This window comes from Pleurodeles waltl, chromosome 4_1 (assembly GCF_031143425.1).
Source record: "Pleurodeles waltl isolate 20211129_DDA chromosome 4_1, aPleWal1.hap1.20221129, whole genome shotgun sequence".
Classification (NCBI taxonomy): domain Eukaryota; kingdom Metazoa; phylum Chordata; class Amphibia; order Caudata; family Salamandridae; genus Pleurodeles; species Pleurodeles waltl.
The window spans coordinates 301,643,718-301,660,032 of record NC_090442.1 but is presented as its reverse complement, the minus strand read 5'-3'; the positions used below and the strand labels follow the sequence as shown (position 1 = coordinate 301,660,032).

Below are 16,315 nucleotides of genomic sequence, written 5' to 3'. Positions count from 1 at the left end.
GAAGAAAACCTGAGTTAAATCTAACACACTCCATGAATGGCAAGGCAATGAACAGAGGAGAGACGAATAGGAAAAACATGTAATTTACAGTGTGAATGGCAATTTAACAAGGAAACACAGCAAACATGTTACTGGTAGCTTTGGGCCTTGGTAGTTACTCCCTAACAATAGCCAGACACCGAAGACAAACACAAGCCTTCCCTGTCTTCTGTAAAATACATTTGATAGTGGTGTTTCAATTAGTGGATGCATGCCCATGGTTATAAATTCACCATATTGTTCCATGTTTTCTGAACTGTAGATGCGCTGCTGCGGGGTCACAGATTACACAGACTGGTACCCGGTGCTTGGAGAAAACACTGTTCCTGATCGGTGCTGCATGGAGAACTCACAAGACTGTGGGCATAATTCCACAAGTTTAGTGTGGAAAACAGTGAGTATTCAGCCGTTTGCAGTAGTCAACACTTTACTGAAGTGATGCTCATTTTAAGTAAAATGTGAATCCCTGATCACAAATTTCCCTCTTTTTTAGGGTTGCTATGAAAAAGTACTCCTGTGGTTCGATGACAACAAACATGTTCTTGGGACAGTTGGGATGTGCATTCTGATCATCCAGGTACGGTTCTTGAATGAAGGCGCAATCCAACTAAGTGTTTCATATAAATTGTGTCAAATTTCTGAAGTGGTGCCTTTTCACTCCTTGAAGGAAGAGGAAGAAAGTTGATGTGAGTTTGCTCTCTACAGTGAAGATGCTTCCGCTCTGAGAAGCCAACTGGTTTTTGAAAGATTCATAAGGGATGCTTCTTGAGATGAAGATTTCTTGTAGTCCATGAGCCTGGCTATGATGAAGGATGGGCTTGTCAATCTACTAAACAGTAAAATGCAATCTGTTTTTTGTAAATAATGCGCATTGAAATCCATTGTATATTAATCAACCCTGTACTTACTTTTTGGATACTCTATAATCCTAACTAGATTTTACTAGCCAGTGGCTCGAAAAGACTATCCTTAGTTATATCATAGATGGTGATCTAAACATTCAAAACTAGTTGTCCCACGAGTCCTACTAAGCCTTTATAAAACTTTGGTTACCTAGAGTCTTTTGTACTCTTCAATTTGACCATTTTCTATCCACTGCCCTCTTGGGTTTCTTGCATTCCCTTTATAAACCAAATTTAGTAATCAGTTTATCACTCTTGGTAGCAAGAAGGGGATGTGTCCATTGCCCTAATATTGATGAGTCATTTATTTTCTATTCCCAGCGCTCTCCCTTCATTTCTTTATAAACGTTTCTAGATTCCAAATCAAATTTAGATATAAAACATTTGCTGCTCTTGATGCATTTAACGTTCATAATTAGCTTATCTTGTCCAGCCTTTTATTCTCCCATCTCTACATATTTTGATCTTTGACTTTTTTTTTCCATTGAGTACGATTAAGTAGCCTTCAGAACTGAATGCAGCACTGCTCATGAAGTCTCTATTGTGATGTATAGAGTCACGACATAGTATCACTCTGTTCAACACAACTGTCCTTGCCATCTCTCCGCTGTCTTTTGCGCACTCAGTATGGTTGCGTCTTCTTCATAACCTCGTTTCTCCTTCTCTTGAATAAATCTCTTCTGTTGCTGTTTGAATCATAAGTTTGTGTCTTTGCACTTGTGTGCATGTGTGTGCATTGATAATCTGCTTCTTCTTCTTCAAGCATTCCTGAGCCTCCACTCATGTTTGTTTTGCATACAAGGTGTCTTCTGCCCAGTTGCAAAATTTGGTCACTTCTGCTAAAAGGTGTAGCTTAAATCCATCTACCAAATACATATTTGGAATGTGGAGGTAAGGATGAGGGCTAGATGGATATAAATTTGCAGCTCCATACCTGTCACCCTCTTTTCTTCAAAATGACTTCCATTTGCCACTGCACATTTATCATCTGCTCCTAAGTGACTCAGACTATTAATACCCACAGTGACCAATTTGATCAGTGCGAATAAAAGTCCTACGTTCCCTTCTAGATATTCCAGGCATGAGGAAGATAAGACAGGACTCCTTCCCAGCCGAATCGCTAATGGTCTCCGATGATCAATAACATGAGATATCGCACAAATGAATCAATGGTTTTTATTTAATTTCTCAGCAATAAACTGGAGAGTCTCTTTAGTCTTTTTTTGGACCTTGATTTTTTTAAATAATGTTTCTGGCAGCCATTCTCCTCCGCCCCCTGTGTTTCCCTTTTTAGGTCGAGCACGCAAGCGCTCTGACGTGTTGTAATCTATCTGTGGGCTTTTAACCATGCTCGCCGCACTCCCATCACTATCACTCGTTCATGGGCTTGCCTTTCAAAAATCCTTTATCATCATTGGTAAATGCTTTATCTTTGTCCCTCCCTGGGGGGATTTTGTTACCGCCCAGGCCATCGACCCTGTTACATGGATAACTGCACATTTGCCAATACATTTGACTACGAGCAAACTTATTTTTCCTTTTGTGTGTCTCCTTCGCGCTCATGCTCATGGCGGCCGTTGAATTTGCTTGCTTATGTCAACTGTTTTACTTTTCATTTTCAGTTTATGTGGCAAGAAAAGTCCAGTTACGAATTTACAACGCTAATAGCTCTAACTCGGCAAATGCAAGACTGATTACACTGCAAATGCTTGTTTTAAAAGGCTCTGTGCAGTAAATATTCTTGTTCGGTCCTCCTTGTACATTGCCCCTGCGTTTGCAACAACTTTGAAGTCTTATTTTGTCAGCCACCAGGGACCTGATTGGCCTATCCCTGTGAATCGTGAGCTACTGCTTCTGGGGGTCGCTTTGTATTGGATCCAATTTAGTTCATCTGCTTCCAGTGCTTTATTTTGTAGGACGAAAACGTTCTCGCTAGAATACGAATGAGAGGCGCGAGGATTGTATTCTTACTGCCAAATATGCATCCAGCCCAAACCTAATTATTCCCCAAGTAAGGGATTGCCTATTCTGGTCCACCCTCTCGGCTGTCAAGGTGATGAATGGCCGCACCGTTCCTCCTTAAGAAACTCTTACCTAATATACACGAGCGCAATATTGGGAATATCATAATTAGGCAAAGGGGATTAACTCTTACCTTTCCGTGATCCTGATTTCCCAGCAAAGCACCCAAATGCAAACCCCTTTCGGCTCAAAACGTTGGCTCTCCCAACACTCGTGAGACCTAGTGCAGTGAGACTGTTCAAAGGAGTCACTACCGTTCTCGCGTTTTAATTTGTATTTCGTAAATACGGGGTTATGTGCTGATGTTGTGATGTTCATTTTACTTGGGAGCTACTCATTGGTTGCACTGCGCAAGCACATTAGACCATAGAGGCCAGACAGATAGCTGAAGTCCCATTTATCCAAAACACGTGTCTCTAAATTTAAGATTTATAGAGCACATAAATATTTTTAGAAAATTATGGCCGACCCCTTTATTTTATTGTGTATTTCACTTTTTCTTTGAACGAGCGTTTATGTAGCCCCAAGTGAATAGAAAAGAACAGTGCTGGTGAGTGACTTTGTAAGGTCAAAGATCAAAATCCTCAGTCTTCATCAGCTGACTGCAGGAACATATTTCCGAGAACAGGTTAACATCAGGTAACTTATAGATACTTCTAACTATCGTAACAGTTGGTTCATTGCCTTTGATAGTTTTTTGACAACATTGTTCTGCAAAGGGATTGCACTGTTGGATAAACCACTACTACTGGTGCACATTTGGACCCGTGCACGTGGCAAGCATGTGACTGCACAGCTTGTCATTCCGTGCGGATCTGATCTAGATGCTGATAAACTGTAGTTTCTCTTTAAATCCATCAGTGCATAATCTTTTACCTCCTCGCGCACCATCACTAATAAAGCCGTAATCTAGACTGTAGTAATTGTTCTTGATAAACAAATACATTTTTAAAAATGTCTGGAGCCGGATACCTGAATAACAAGAGTTTGCATAAAACAATGTGGAAAGTTTCAGACAATAGTCAAAAAGGTGGAGCGACAGAGAAGGAAATGCCAGAGTTGGTAAGATTGGAAACCCTTATTCTGATCCATTCTCACGTATCTAATTGCTAAAATGTCACAGTCTGGCAAGTAGTTCTGATGCTTTGTTTCAGCATTTGTGGTCTGATGACAGGTTGTCTCGGTGGTGGTCCAATACCAAGGGACCAGAGGACTGGCTCACCTAAGCGCACTGTGAGGGCACCTACTAATGCTGCATACCGTGGCCTTGGATGGAGAGATGAACGCAGCAGATTCAGCATACTAGCACTCAAAAAATAGATGACGTCAGTTCTTGGAGTGTATTGTGTCACGGAAGTGTTTGAAGAGGCTGAAAAAAACAAAAGAAAACATGTTCACAATATTTATTGAGTTTCACCATCATAGCACCAGGAGTTTACACCAGCTGGGTGTATGAACGTTAGTGCCTAGCTCTGGGGGGGCAGCCTCCCACTTTTGGAGGGATCCATCAAGAACACAAGATGGTAAAATAGATGCTTCTCTAAGCCGCAGTCTGGGTGTGGCTTCCCTGCTGGTAAGATATTGCCCTTGTGTTTCTTACAATGCAGGTTTTACTTCCCAGGACTACCAAACTCTACGGCCAGCAGGTGCCATTGTTAAATACCATCGAAGGTAGCCCAGTTACTGCATGTCTTTTTGCAAAAGCTAAAACGAGGGTGCAACAGCACATATAGGCATCAGAGGGTTGGTGCAGGGGAAACTCTGAAACACCAACCGGCTACTTCCAAAGTTAATATGCAACCCAATAAAGTCTTGCATTTCGTGAACCTTTTGAGGAAAAGGTAGATGTTTCAGATATAATGAACCTTTCTTTGTGTTGCTGGGGCTCTCGAGAGGGATCAATATGAAGTCCCATTTCTTCAACCACCTGGTCTGGGGCAAAAACCCAGTGAAAATATGTTGTAGGGTGAACTAGTCTAGGTGTTTAGGGCAATCCGCTAGGAGACAGTTTGTGAAGTTATGTTTAAAGTGAGTTGTAAATGGTTTCAGTTTGAAAGTAATTGGATGTTGCATGCCTAGTTAAAGAGATGTCATGGACAGGCCTTCAAGGAGCAATTTGCTAACACCACTGGCATCAAGCTCAGAGTGTTTTGAATAGACACAACCACAGACTGTCACCTGAGTCCATAAACACTTTCAGTTGCCAGACCCCTGCCCTTTCTAGTGTCTTAGATGCTAAGGAAAATTTCTCTGGTAATTAGCTCGGTTCCACAGATCTGCTTCGGACTTTTAGTGAAGGATGTAATAATTGCCTTCTTTAAAGATTTCAGTAGTAAATCTGCCCCCGAGGAAGGGTTAGTTGCTTGTCTCAGATTATATGGGTCATGAAGTGTGAGTGTAAGTGACTTAAACACCGATGCGGTATATATGTGGCCTGATCCTCAGTGCCAAACTACTTGAAGTAGGCTTACAGCAGGTTTTTTTCATATAATAAAAATTATAGTGAGGTGTTCAGGTGTGCAAGATTCCGAGTTTTGAAGTTTTCTGTCTAGACTTTGCAGTTTTGTTTGTGAGAATAAAGCAAAGGTTTAGATGTTGTCTCTCAAAGTGGCACTTTTAATATTTAAGGTGCTTTCAGATTGCAGGCCCATTTAACAACCTGGAAGAATTATGTTGTGGAAACCATGCCTCCCCTATTCTCGCTTGAAGTTGTTTTCTTTAATTGAGAACCTATGCCTTGTAGGCTCCTGTGAACCTCCGGCAGTTCACTTTGATTAAGAGATCCTACTTTTGTCTTCAAGATCTTTCTACATTGCTTGCCTCTTTACTTCCCTTACCCAAGGCATGTGTAGGAAACTTGTTGGTCTGCTTTCTTATAGGCTACATGACCTAAAGAGAATAAATTTGCCCGGGCAATCGATTTTCAAGTCGTGTTTCAGCCAAAGTGTCTTGAGGGCCAAGGACAGCAATATCAGTAGTGAGTTCACCTAGGCTATCTTTGCCAAACCTTTCCATGGTTGGTTTATCCTGTCTGAAAGGGTTGGGAGGACTCAGTGGGTCATGTGATGATGATCTGACTAGCCAGTAGGCGTCTATGGATGTAGAAGGGCCACCAGTGCTTCTCTTGCATCTAACAGACATAGCAGTGGCGTAACAAAGGCCCCTGCAGCCTCTGCTGTGTGTGTTGGGGGGGGGGGGGTGCTCGAGCTCCAGGAGGCCCCCTCAGCACAGTACTGTGGCGTCAGAGCTCCTGCGTGAGTCTGCAGGGGGGCCTCTCCACGTACTGTGCAGGGGGACCCCCTCAAGTTTCCTTATGCCACTGAGACCTAGAGAACCAAATTCAACTGAAGAGTATGTTTCAGTTCTTAAGTTATCATGTGGGACCCGTGTTATAGCTGAATGCCCCCCCGACCACCAAGACATATCTGCGTGAATCTTGACATCCTGAAACTTAGCCAGGTGAAGAAAAGTGCTCCATTTTGTACAGATTTAGCAAACGTTTCCAGCTTTATTAGAAATTCAAAAAAAGGCGTTGTCAGTGGAACATGAGACATAACCACATCTCACAATCCTCACAATTTTCGTGAGGCAGATGTTTTTTTAAAGAGAATTTTAAATTCCTTGGAAACAAGATTGATCAGAACTGGGGACATAATTTAGTAAGTTAGGTTGATCATGTTCAGTAAGATCGTTGATGGCCAGTCTGCTCCTGAGTGAGTATTACATAATGCTCCAAAGACCATACTAAGGTTCGGGAAGTGTGGGGTTAAAAGGGAGTTTCTGAAGTTTCTGATTGTGCGGAAAGGGGCAGCTGAGCCGTGCTAAGTGTATTATACTATCGGCGATGCTTCTCTTATTGACGTGCGGGCAAAACAGAGCACACAACTCAACTCAAGAATAAGTTTCGTTCAAAATTGAAGTAAACATGTTAGCAATTTACATCTAAACGTTTTTTCCCCCCAAATAGCTGCTGACACCTCACTTGCTTGGATAGAGATTCTGGCATTCTGTGTATTTCAGACAATTAAAATGTGCCTACACCTTCATGTATTTGCAACTCAACATTGTAAAATGTCGAAAAAAACACCTATACACGGAAACTTCCCTTGAAAGGAAAAACACTAGGACATATACATCCCAAAGATGAATGCTTCACTTAGATTTGTAAGTGTTGTAAAGCGGACATAGTTGTAGAGATGTTGCAGCCTTTGATTAAAGTGTTGGAACGTTCCTTTGAGTAGATCCAGCTCCTTGCAGCAGACGTACAGGTCACTGTGTACCATTCAGAAAGAACAGAGGTGTAGCGAGACTTGTTGCTTATTACATCTCATCGTTATACACAGTGTTTTCTAGAAGGGCCAAAATCTAATACACAACGTGGCTACTAAATGTGCAAGAGCATACGGTCATCGGATGGTGCCAGGGAGAAAGGGCCTGTTCTACTGGGGTCATCTACACTAGGTGTAAATTGCTGGTGCAAGAAGACTCAGAGTCGAGTAACATTTGTGTTGTGGTTTGGATGCAGATGCGCCTGATTTAGGTGTCATTCAATGTGAAAGAACAGGGTCACGCAGTATTTGTACCTTTTCTGTACGTCATGAATCATATCATCCTTGTTTGAGGAGGCCCTTTCCATCCGGTAGGACCCGGTGGTACCTTCCGCTAAACAAATACGTTTATTCGACACGCGTTCATCCCATAGCAGGCATTAGTTTTAAAATGGTTGCAAATGTTGTTTGTACCGCCTTTTAACACTGGCTGCTGGGTCTCAGTAGTAATGTCGTAGTCTGCCTTAAAGAATGATGTTGATTAAGTAGGCTGAGGTCTACAGTGTCTCCTTGACTAACAAACTACTGTAGAGTGAGGTATCCGCAGTGATTGCAAGTGTTGCGCTGTCCAGAAACAACTAACCAGATGTTTGTGTTTGTGCATGATGATGCCTTGGTCTAGAGAGTGGTCCCGGAGATACTAATGTTGACTCTGTTTCTCTCCCTTTCTCAGATACTTGGCATGGCCTTTTCCATGACTCTCTTCCAGCAGATTCATAGGACTGGTAAAAAATACGACGCCTGAATCTCCACAAGGAAAAGTGTCTTTATTGCCAGTACAAAGAACATCTGAATTGCTGAGCTTTTACCACAAGCAGTCCCCCTTTGTCCTATTTGTAAAAAGTAATAATCAGAAAACTGATATCCCGTCAAACAGGAACTCATTGTTACTAAGCAGAGGCACCAAGAACCTGAGGGACTACGTAACTCTATACAGTCACTTATCATTCATCGGAACCTTCCTCTTACAGGCAGTCACATCCTTGTGGAGGAGACATTTAATAATACTAATTAGCCATCAAAGGATCTGCAGAGCGCCACTCTAAAAATTCTAGTGAAACAGCCAAATTACACAAAAGTATCAAACAACGCAGTGACCTACCAAACTACAGTACCTTGATGTCACCAGTCAGTCAGCAGAACATTTAAGCATCACCAAGAAGCCAACCATCAAGCTACAGAGATTCATCGCCATGAAGCAGGCAGCACCTCATTCTACAGGCCATTGCTCATACGCAGAATCTCATCATGTCTTCAGAGCACCGTCACTGAAAGTCAACAGCGACCATCCCTAGCCTTCACTTTATCATTATTGCAAAGTGGTATCCAAAACAATTCAGAAAACTTCCAGGTCAGCCACCGGAAGAGCTTCCCTGGTGCTACTTCATATAACAGTCCACTTGACACCATTTGAGTGCACCTTTCAATTGACATGTGTTTGCCAAAGAAAACACATTTTCTTCATATGTCAATGAATTTACCCCCCCTCTGCTTAAATGCAGTGCTTGATTTGATGAATATGCTGTACTATATAAAGAAGTTAGGCTTTACATTGTAAGAGCTATTAAGAAGTAATCTTACATAAGCCTCAAATTACTGCTTAGTTGGTTTGCTTAAGACTTTGGAAACTGTACCCTTAAGAATGAGAGAGCAAGTGGTTTGGGATAGTTTGCCTCGAGGAACCTGCAGGTTTTTATAGTTTATGGAGTGCTCTGTAGTATCAAAATCATGTAGTATAAGAACTCAATTTCTAACTTTTTATGTTTTGTTTTTCATATTACTTATAGACTAAAGAAACCACTGTTTGCTCTTTAAATGACACCAGGAAATCGTTTTAGTATATAATAGAACATAATGTTATTGTTATCTTTCAGGGTATGTTGAAAAGTGGTTTTGCTCTGTAGGAAGGCTAAGTTAAGCAGACTGAGTTGTTTTCTGTTAGATTGGTAATTTCATTTTTAGTTATTGGGATCCTGGTGTGACACGTTTTTTTAATTGAATCTATAATTGCATACCTTTTTTTTTTTTTAAAGAAATATCATTTTCAGTTTTTCATGCTTTATTGCAATGGTTACTAGTTTAAGCCAACTGTGAGTATTAACAAAAGGAACAATTACGTTTTAGAGCAGAATATCAACTTAGTCATTTTTTTTAAATACCTCTATTGAAAAGTGGCTGCTTTAGGAAAATGAGACAAGTATTAGTATTTTCATGGATTGTGCTCTCCTTGTTTCTCACATGACACAGTTATACCTTATACGCAAAGGCTATCACAATTTAGCCCAGTGGGTAGTGGTTATACTTTATACATAAAAGCAGCCATCTTGGTTCATTCAGCCAGATAGCTGTTACCACTTAGCTAAATTAGCCACTGTACGAAGAACGACTGCAGCCAATTGTTCATATAAATATAATAGTAATAAAAAAGACCCACCTTGATCTCAATACCTGTCTAGCTCTAGATTAGCTGGAACTAGTCAGAAGTGAAATTGGCTAATTCATAGTATAACATTTGCAAAGTTTTCCAGAGGCAGGAACTGCATATTGTTCTACTTTTTGGTTGAATTATTGAATTATTGGATGAAGTATGCATTGTCCTTTTTCTAATACGTTACAGAATCACTTGTTGACAGCCGAATTTTTGTGCTGGAGAAATGAAACACTTTAATGCAGAACAGGACTTATTGCCAGATAAGGTGCAGGAACTCTTTGAGACCCTTGCACATGCTGATTCATTTTCAGGAAACTCATCAAACCTATAAAGTGCACTGCAAGATTTTTCCCAGTCCATGGCATTTCGACAAACATTCCCGCTAGGACACTTGAACACAGACCTCTGGTTTATTTGCTGCTCCTCTCATCAGGCCCACAGTTCCCTTTGCGGCATGGGCCATTCTTACATTTTTCTGCTTTACATAGGAAAGCATGAATGAACATAAACCAAATTATTAATACTGAAAAAAGCCTTACTCTTCTTCAAACTGGTTAAAGTACTGTTAAATGTTACATAGAGCTGGGGGTTCCAGCTCTGCAGTGTTACAGACAGCAACGGAGACGTACCCGTGCAGACATGTTAATGATGTGTTAAGAAGGTCATTAATGGCCATTGTCTTCAAATTGTTCTCTACATGACAGAATTATGATCTGGATGCCTTTCACCTGTTCTGGTTCAGTCATTGAATATTTACATTTTTTAAAATATCCTCATACCTGTAGCCTTATTTATTTAGTGCAGGTAACCCCCCCTTGCTACTAAATGCAACTCTGCTGGTGCTGTGAGCATTCTTTGAGAATGGAGCTGTTTTTTCAATCTCTATTCCAGCAGGCCCATGTCTGTGTGGCTAAGGACCGCCCTTACACACTAAGAAATCGTGTCATTGAGGGTATTATATGTGAGTAGATTAAACACTGGAGGAAGATACTGTCTGAAACACCATTTTATTTCCAGGGTAGACTGTATTCAATTTGGTGAACATGGTGGGAACTCTTCCTCTGATGCTATCAGTGGTGAACGTGTTATGTGGCTCAACAGAGGGCTAAGGTGTGTGTAATGTTAATCAAGCATTTTTCAAGGGCTTTACATTGTTAGCAGTACTTGGGTGTGCTTCAATCTACAGCATATGCCATAGGATGTCATACATGACATTGCATTGGGTTATCAATGACATCATGAGTTCTAAAAGGTTACACATTTTTCCTACTGTGAGGCACACCTTCACATTGAGTTCTGAATGGTTTCCCATGTGAAGTTCGTATAAGATACATTTAGAAGTCGGGGATGCCTTTAAGAGCTTGCACTAATCATCATCTGCAGTTCACATTTATCATGGGGTTAAGGAATACATGGGCACACCCTCTCCGCTTCTGTTCCCTGAATACTAAAATGAGGGAGCTTTTGTTACTTTCTGCACAAGGACAGTGTATGTGTGCGGTTACATAAACTTAAAATTAATTTGAAGACAAACAGTGAGGCAAAAAAAAGGCATTGATCAAAATTGTTGATATTTGGAGGAAATGTTTAAGTTGTATTGATGGGGGGTTAAGGATGTATTTGATGTGTACACCATGGTGCTGCAGAATAAAATTGCTGAACAAGCATTCTTACCTCCACATACAGTGTTTATGAAACATTTGTAATTCATGAATATTCAGCAAATATAATTTGTTCTGCGTATTGATTGTATCAAAGGTGCAACATTTGAGTTAAAGTTTAGTCTCTTTTTCAGTAAGAATCATAACCACCTCTCATTCATGTTTTCTTTTACACCTTTTGGTTGTTCGGTAGTACTGGTTTCCTCTAGGTGCGGCAAGAATTGGGACCACAAGTGCCTGAGCTCCATTTACATTAGAAATTCTGCATGCAGAGTGGGAGCTTTGGTACTTAGACATTTGCTGCTACAAACTATATGTATCAAAACTTGCAAAAAAGGTCAACTTGTTTTATTTTCTTTCTTTTATATTTATTTATGAGTATGACCCCTCATCACGCCTCATTCATTTTGTCTTTTTGAAAATTTTGATTCGTTTTCTTATATACTGAAAATGTAAAATCGTGTAATGTTATTAGTTTGTGTTATACCATTAAAATAAGCACAAAGTGGTACCTGTTCTATTTTAAAGTCTTTCATTGATGATTTGTTTTGTAAAATTGCTTTTGTATATTAGTTAGGCTGAAATAAAATACACGATGAGGGAAAGTAAAAGTAATTGGGAGGGAGGAAGAGCACTGGCAGAAGATATACTTTTGTGGAATGCTTCATTAAACTTTGCAAGAGTGATTGCAAACTGTGTGTTACAGTGACACCAATAAATCTTGTAAGTACATTAACGGTATGCATCTATAGTTAGAGACCGGATTAAGCTGCCTGGGGAAGCAGTCCGGATATCTTCTGTGCATATTGCTGATTTTACGGATGTATATTTTAATTAAGAATAACCACTTTATCACAAAGGCAGTATTATTGGGTGATGCAGTTGACTACATATAAAAATTAATTAACAGAATAGCATAAAAAGGAATGGCACAAAAAAGCAAAGCCAGCAATATGTTATATTACTACTGTACAGAGAATTGACAGCACATTGTACAAAGTCTCTTTTTCCAGCTATTGTTTATTTTCATACTATCTAGCATGTTTCAAATAAAAAAATACTTATTACATCGATTTTAATACTTTGCAAATATTGATTTGTATTTGTCTATCCTGCAACCCCAGTTTAGCAGCATCGAACAGTTGCAAGGCTTCACTGCTACGCGGTAGAACTGGGGATGTAGTATGTCTGTTTATTGTATATTAAACCAGCAGATGGTAAAAAAGCAAATCTTTGAAATTGTAATTAAAGCCATTCTAAGTATGTGTTGAATTTAGAATGCTCATTTTACTTACAAGTTACAATGCAGTTCTTTTTTCACTTAAAACATGTCTGTTCGCTGTAGTTAATTATGAAGCGGTCACAGACCTCTTTGCCATAAGGATATATAACATATTTATCAATAAAACAGTAATTGCTGTACTTCTAGTCTTTGTGCTAGGTTTTAGGACAGCTGTGTCCGATTCAAACTCTTTCTTTTGGTGTCATGAAATGGTGGCGGCTGTGTTTTTTTTTTTTATTAAGTCGACTCTCCACTTCAGTTTTCTTTCTCAATTCTAAAGGGTATGGCACAGGTCTTCAAACTGTCAGACTAGCTCAATTAAGGGGGGTGCTAGACTATCGCCCAGGGAAGCTTTTGTTAGGCCCCTGGAAAACAGAGACCAGTACTGTGCTCAAAAGTATGTTTTTTTTTTGTGAAGAAGAACAGAGCGTCAGTGAGACACTGTAATGGGCCATCAGTAACTTATTTTGTCCTTCATGTCCTGGCAGGGAGTAAGTGTCAAAGTGAGGGTTCCAAATAACCAACAAAGCCCCCTCCTCCCCCTTTCCCGTTTCTCATAAAGGACTACATTGTGGATACTTTTAGGGAGCCGTGTCTTTCATTAGAATGTTGACATTCAGATATTTGATTACATTTTTGAAAGGTAGATCTCAGCATAACTGCAGTGTTTGGTGTGTTAAATATGTTGAAAGTTGCCAATTTTATAGAATAACTGTGAAAAAATTGTTTGTGACTCCAGGAGCCCTTATTCATTTTATTTTTACATGGGAGGATGGCCCTAAAAAAGTTTGAAAACCATTGGGTTATGGCAGGAGTTGTATGATATGACACACAATCATTTTTGTGTTTTTAAGTGACTTGTACTCCGTTTGTAGAAGAGAACTGAAATGACTCTGAGCTGTGACACTATAACAACCACCATTTTCCAGGGGACCCTTCCCTACTGTGCCAGTATACACCAGGCTTATGCCAATTCACAAAGATTCTTTCACAAACTGCCCATAATTCTTGAGAATACCATTACTACATGTAGCCGCAAAGTTTTCTGCATGCGAGTTGTCTTTGTAAAATATGGGTTTGGCGGCCCTTTTTCAGTTAATAAATAAAAAGATCACCAATGCACATACAGTTTTGGAGTACCAAGGACAACATTTTCAAGGTAACTTGTAAGAAAATGGTACACCCACTTTTAGTACTGTTTAACAGTGCTCACAAAATATTGTGAGACTGCGTGGAAGCACTATGCGAGCACATACAAGTAGGAAAAGAAGGAATCTCCCTACACTATAGATATCCATAGTCAGGATCTATGTAAGACTTCACACGTGATAAACCTACACAATATGATTACACTGCACACCGTGTAAATGAATAACAGAGCAGGGGATGCAGTCTAATATTTTGCTGCTTGGAATGGTTGTAATAGAAGGTTTGTGTATCTAAATCAAGAGAAACCACCTTCAAATGACCCCAGATGGTAGGCCATGAATTGGTTCTGGAGGGACCTTTTGTTAGTGGGCATAGTGAGAGTCCATCTCTTGAGCTTTAGACATGTGCCTAAAATAGGTGCCTATCTGGCTTGACTTGGGGTTGCCACTAGCGACTACATCTGATAGAAGATTAAGATAAAAGAATCTCGTAGCACCCTCAGGAAGCTCATCCTACGTTTGCATTTGCCAATCATTTTCAGTTGATTGACATTACTAGTAAGCCTGGTACACAACCACTCACCAAAATGTGCCCACTTCTTTATGATGATGTTTTTTGTAACGATTTTGTGTGCTCATAGGCAGTGTGTAATTCGTGGTAACATATGCCAACCCTGACATTGCCAGTATGCTAGAAGAACCGCAACAGCGAGTTCAAGTGGTAGCGGGCTTTAGTGTTAAAAATATGCCATGGATAAAGAAGCAGCTGCAAAGCATAACATGGCGATAACATACTACAGCCAAGACTCACTGAGGACCTTACACATTGCAGACGGCCGTGCAAAAGCCATCAATCTGTTCTGTATGGTGACCTTGAAGAGCTGATGGTTACAAACATGCAGTTTGAATGGCGACAAATCATGCAGGGCATTCGCTTGAGCAACAATGCAGTGAAAATGGCTGCCAGCACCCAGCCCTGTGTAGAGGCACTGGTCGAGCAGGCCTTAAAACATAAGCAGGATATAGCTAATTGGGTAAACGGTATTCTGGTATTCACTTTGAAGGCCTGCTTACCTCATCGTTCACACTAAAAATAACATTTGTTGCATTTTGTGTCCTACTGTGACATTACCCAAAACCCAAACAGACAGTTTTGTTTGTCTTATACACTGCTGATTTTAGGTCCCAACTAAAGACATCTTTAGCTGTCTGTTGGAGACCTCTTGTTTCCAGTGCATTACATAAACACAGTGTGAAGTTTGGGTCAGTCCCTTGCTCCTAACTTGATGGCTCTGTTAGCTTGCTCATTCCCTGCTCTTGAGTCAACAGCATTCCACTTCATTCTTGTTCCTCACAGGAGCAGCTCAGTCTTGCAGTGTTTGGACTGGTTGATAAATGATTCTACTGCTGACTTCACCAGCATGTGAGGGACAATCTCAATCTCTCTCTCTCTCCCTCATTGTTCCACCTGCTCCCCCCGTTCCCCTCTCTTTATACCCACTTCCTCCCCTCCTACCCAGTGTCTGGCATTTTGTGCTAACATGGGACCATTTTAAAATGATGTTTGAACCATTCCAAGATGACTGTAAATGCACTGGGGGGCTTCTGGTATTGGAATTGGTTGTTTTTAAACATATCCCACTTTTTAAAAATGACAGCGCAAAAGTATCACCATGGCCATCTTCAAACAGGTTTTCTTAAAATTCTACAAAATACTTTGTTGTGATCTTGGAGCTGCTCGTGCATCCCCAACGGCCATCTTCGAATGCATTTTGTAATATTTAATCAAACCCCATGTAAAGGTGGCTGACACCGATGTGTGAGCACTCACAGCAGCCATCTAGGATAAACGAAAAGCATTGGCAAAGCCAAAGAGTTTCACAGGTGAGACCCGTTGATTTTGCCAGTGCTTGTTTTTAGTTTTTACTGTTGCAGTTTCTCCGTGACTTGGACTTCTTGTAGCACTAAAACAATGATTATTGAAGATAATATCAAAAGTTGGCTAGAGAGACGCTTGCAAGAAGTTGGAAAGTAGCGACGGCTTTTACAAAGGGTACTTTATACATAAACTTGAACACAGAGCATGTAGCTTTCACCATTACTTAACATTAATAGTACTTGGTACACCAAGGAAGTCCGCAGCATGCCTACAACACAATACCATGGTTGCTTGATGCACGTGTTAGCATTTTTTATGAATAGAATAAATAAGAAAACATTTTCTCTTATCAGCAAGTAGATTTCATAGCTTGAAAGATCTAGCGGCCAGGTCTAAACAGAGAGAATGGAACCGAATACGTTTTTTTCATTTTTAATGAAGCAGTTCTAGCGGCTTTCAAGCAGACTACCTAAATGATTCTTCCCAAAGACAACATCATGGTCCATTCCCTTACTTTCACTGGAGCTAAATGAATGCAAGTTAAATAATAGAAAGTATTGTCAGTGACTGAAACGAAATAAAAAGGGCATTGCAATTTCACCGCAAGACATTAAGGTAGTGTG

At 40.3% G+C, this 16,315-nt stretch overlaps 1 protein-coding gene across 6 annotated transcripts in view; it reads left to right on the top strand.

Annotated features, from left to right (window-relative positions):
• Positions 1-12,462, top strand: part of TSPAN9 (tetraspanin 9) — a 796,698-nt gene extending 784,236 nt beyond the window's left edge. For all 6 annotated transcript variants that reach the window (XM_069228388.1, XM_069228389.1, XM_069228390.1 and 3 more), the window contains 3 exons: positions 302-433; positions 533-616; positions 7,965-12,462. In XM_069228388.1, coding sequence (XP_069084489.1) covers positions 302-433; positions 533-616; positions 7,965-8,036 — 288 coding nt within the window. In that variant the 3' untranslated portion in view covers positions 8,037-12,462. The remainder of the gene's footprint in view (positions 1-301; positions 434-532; positions 617-7,964) is intronic.
• The last annotated feature ends 3,853 nt before the right edge of the window (positions 12,463-16,315 follow it).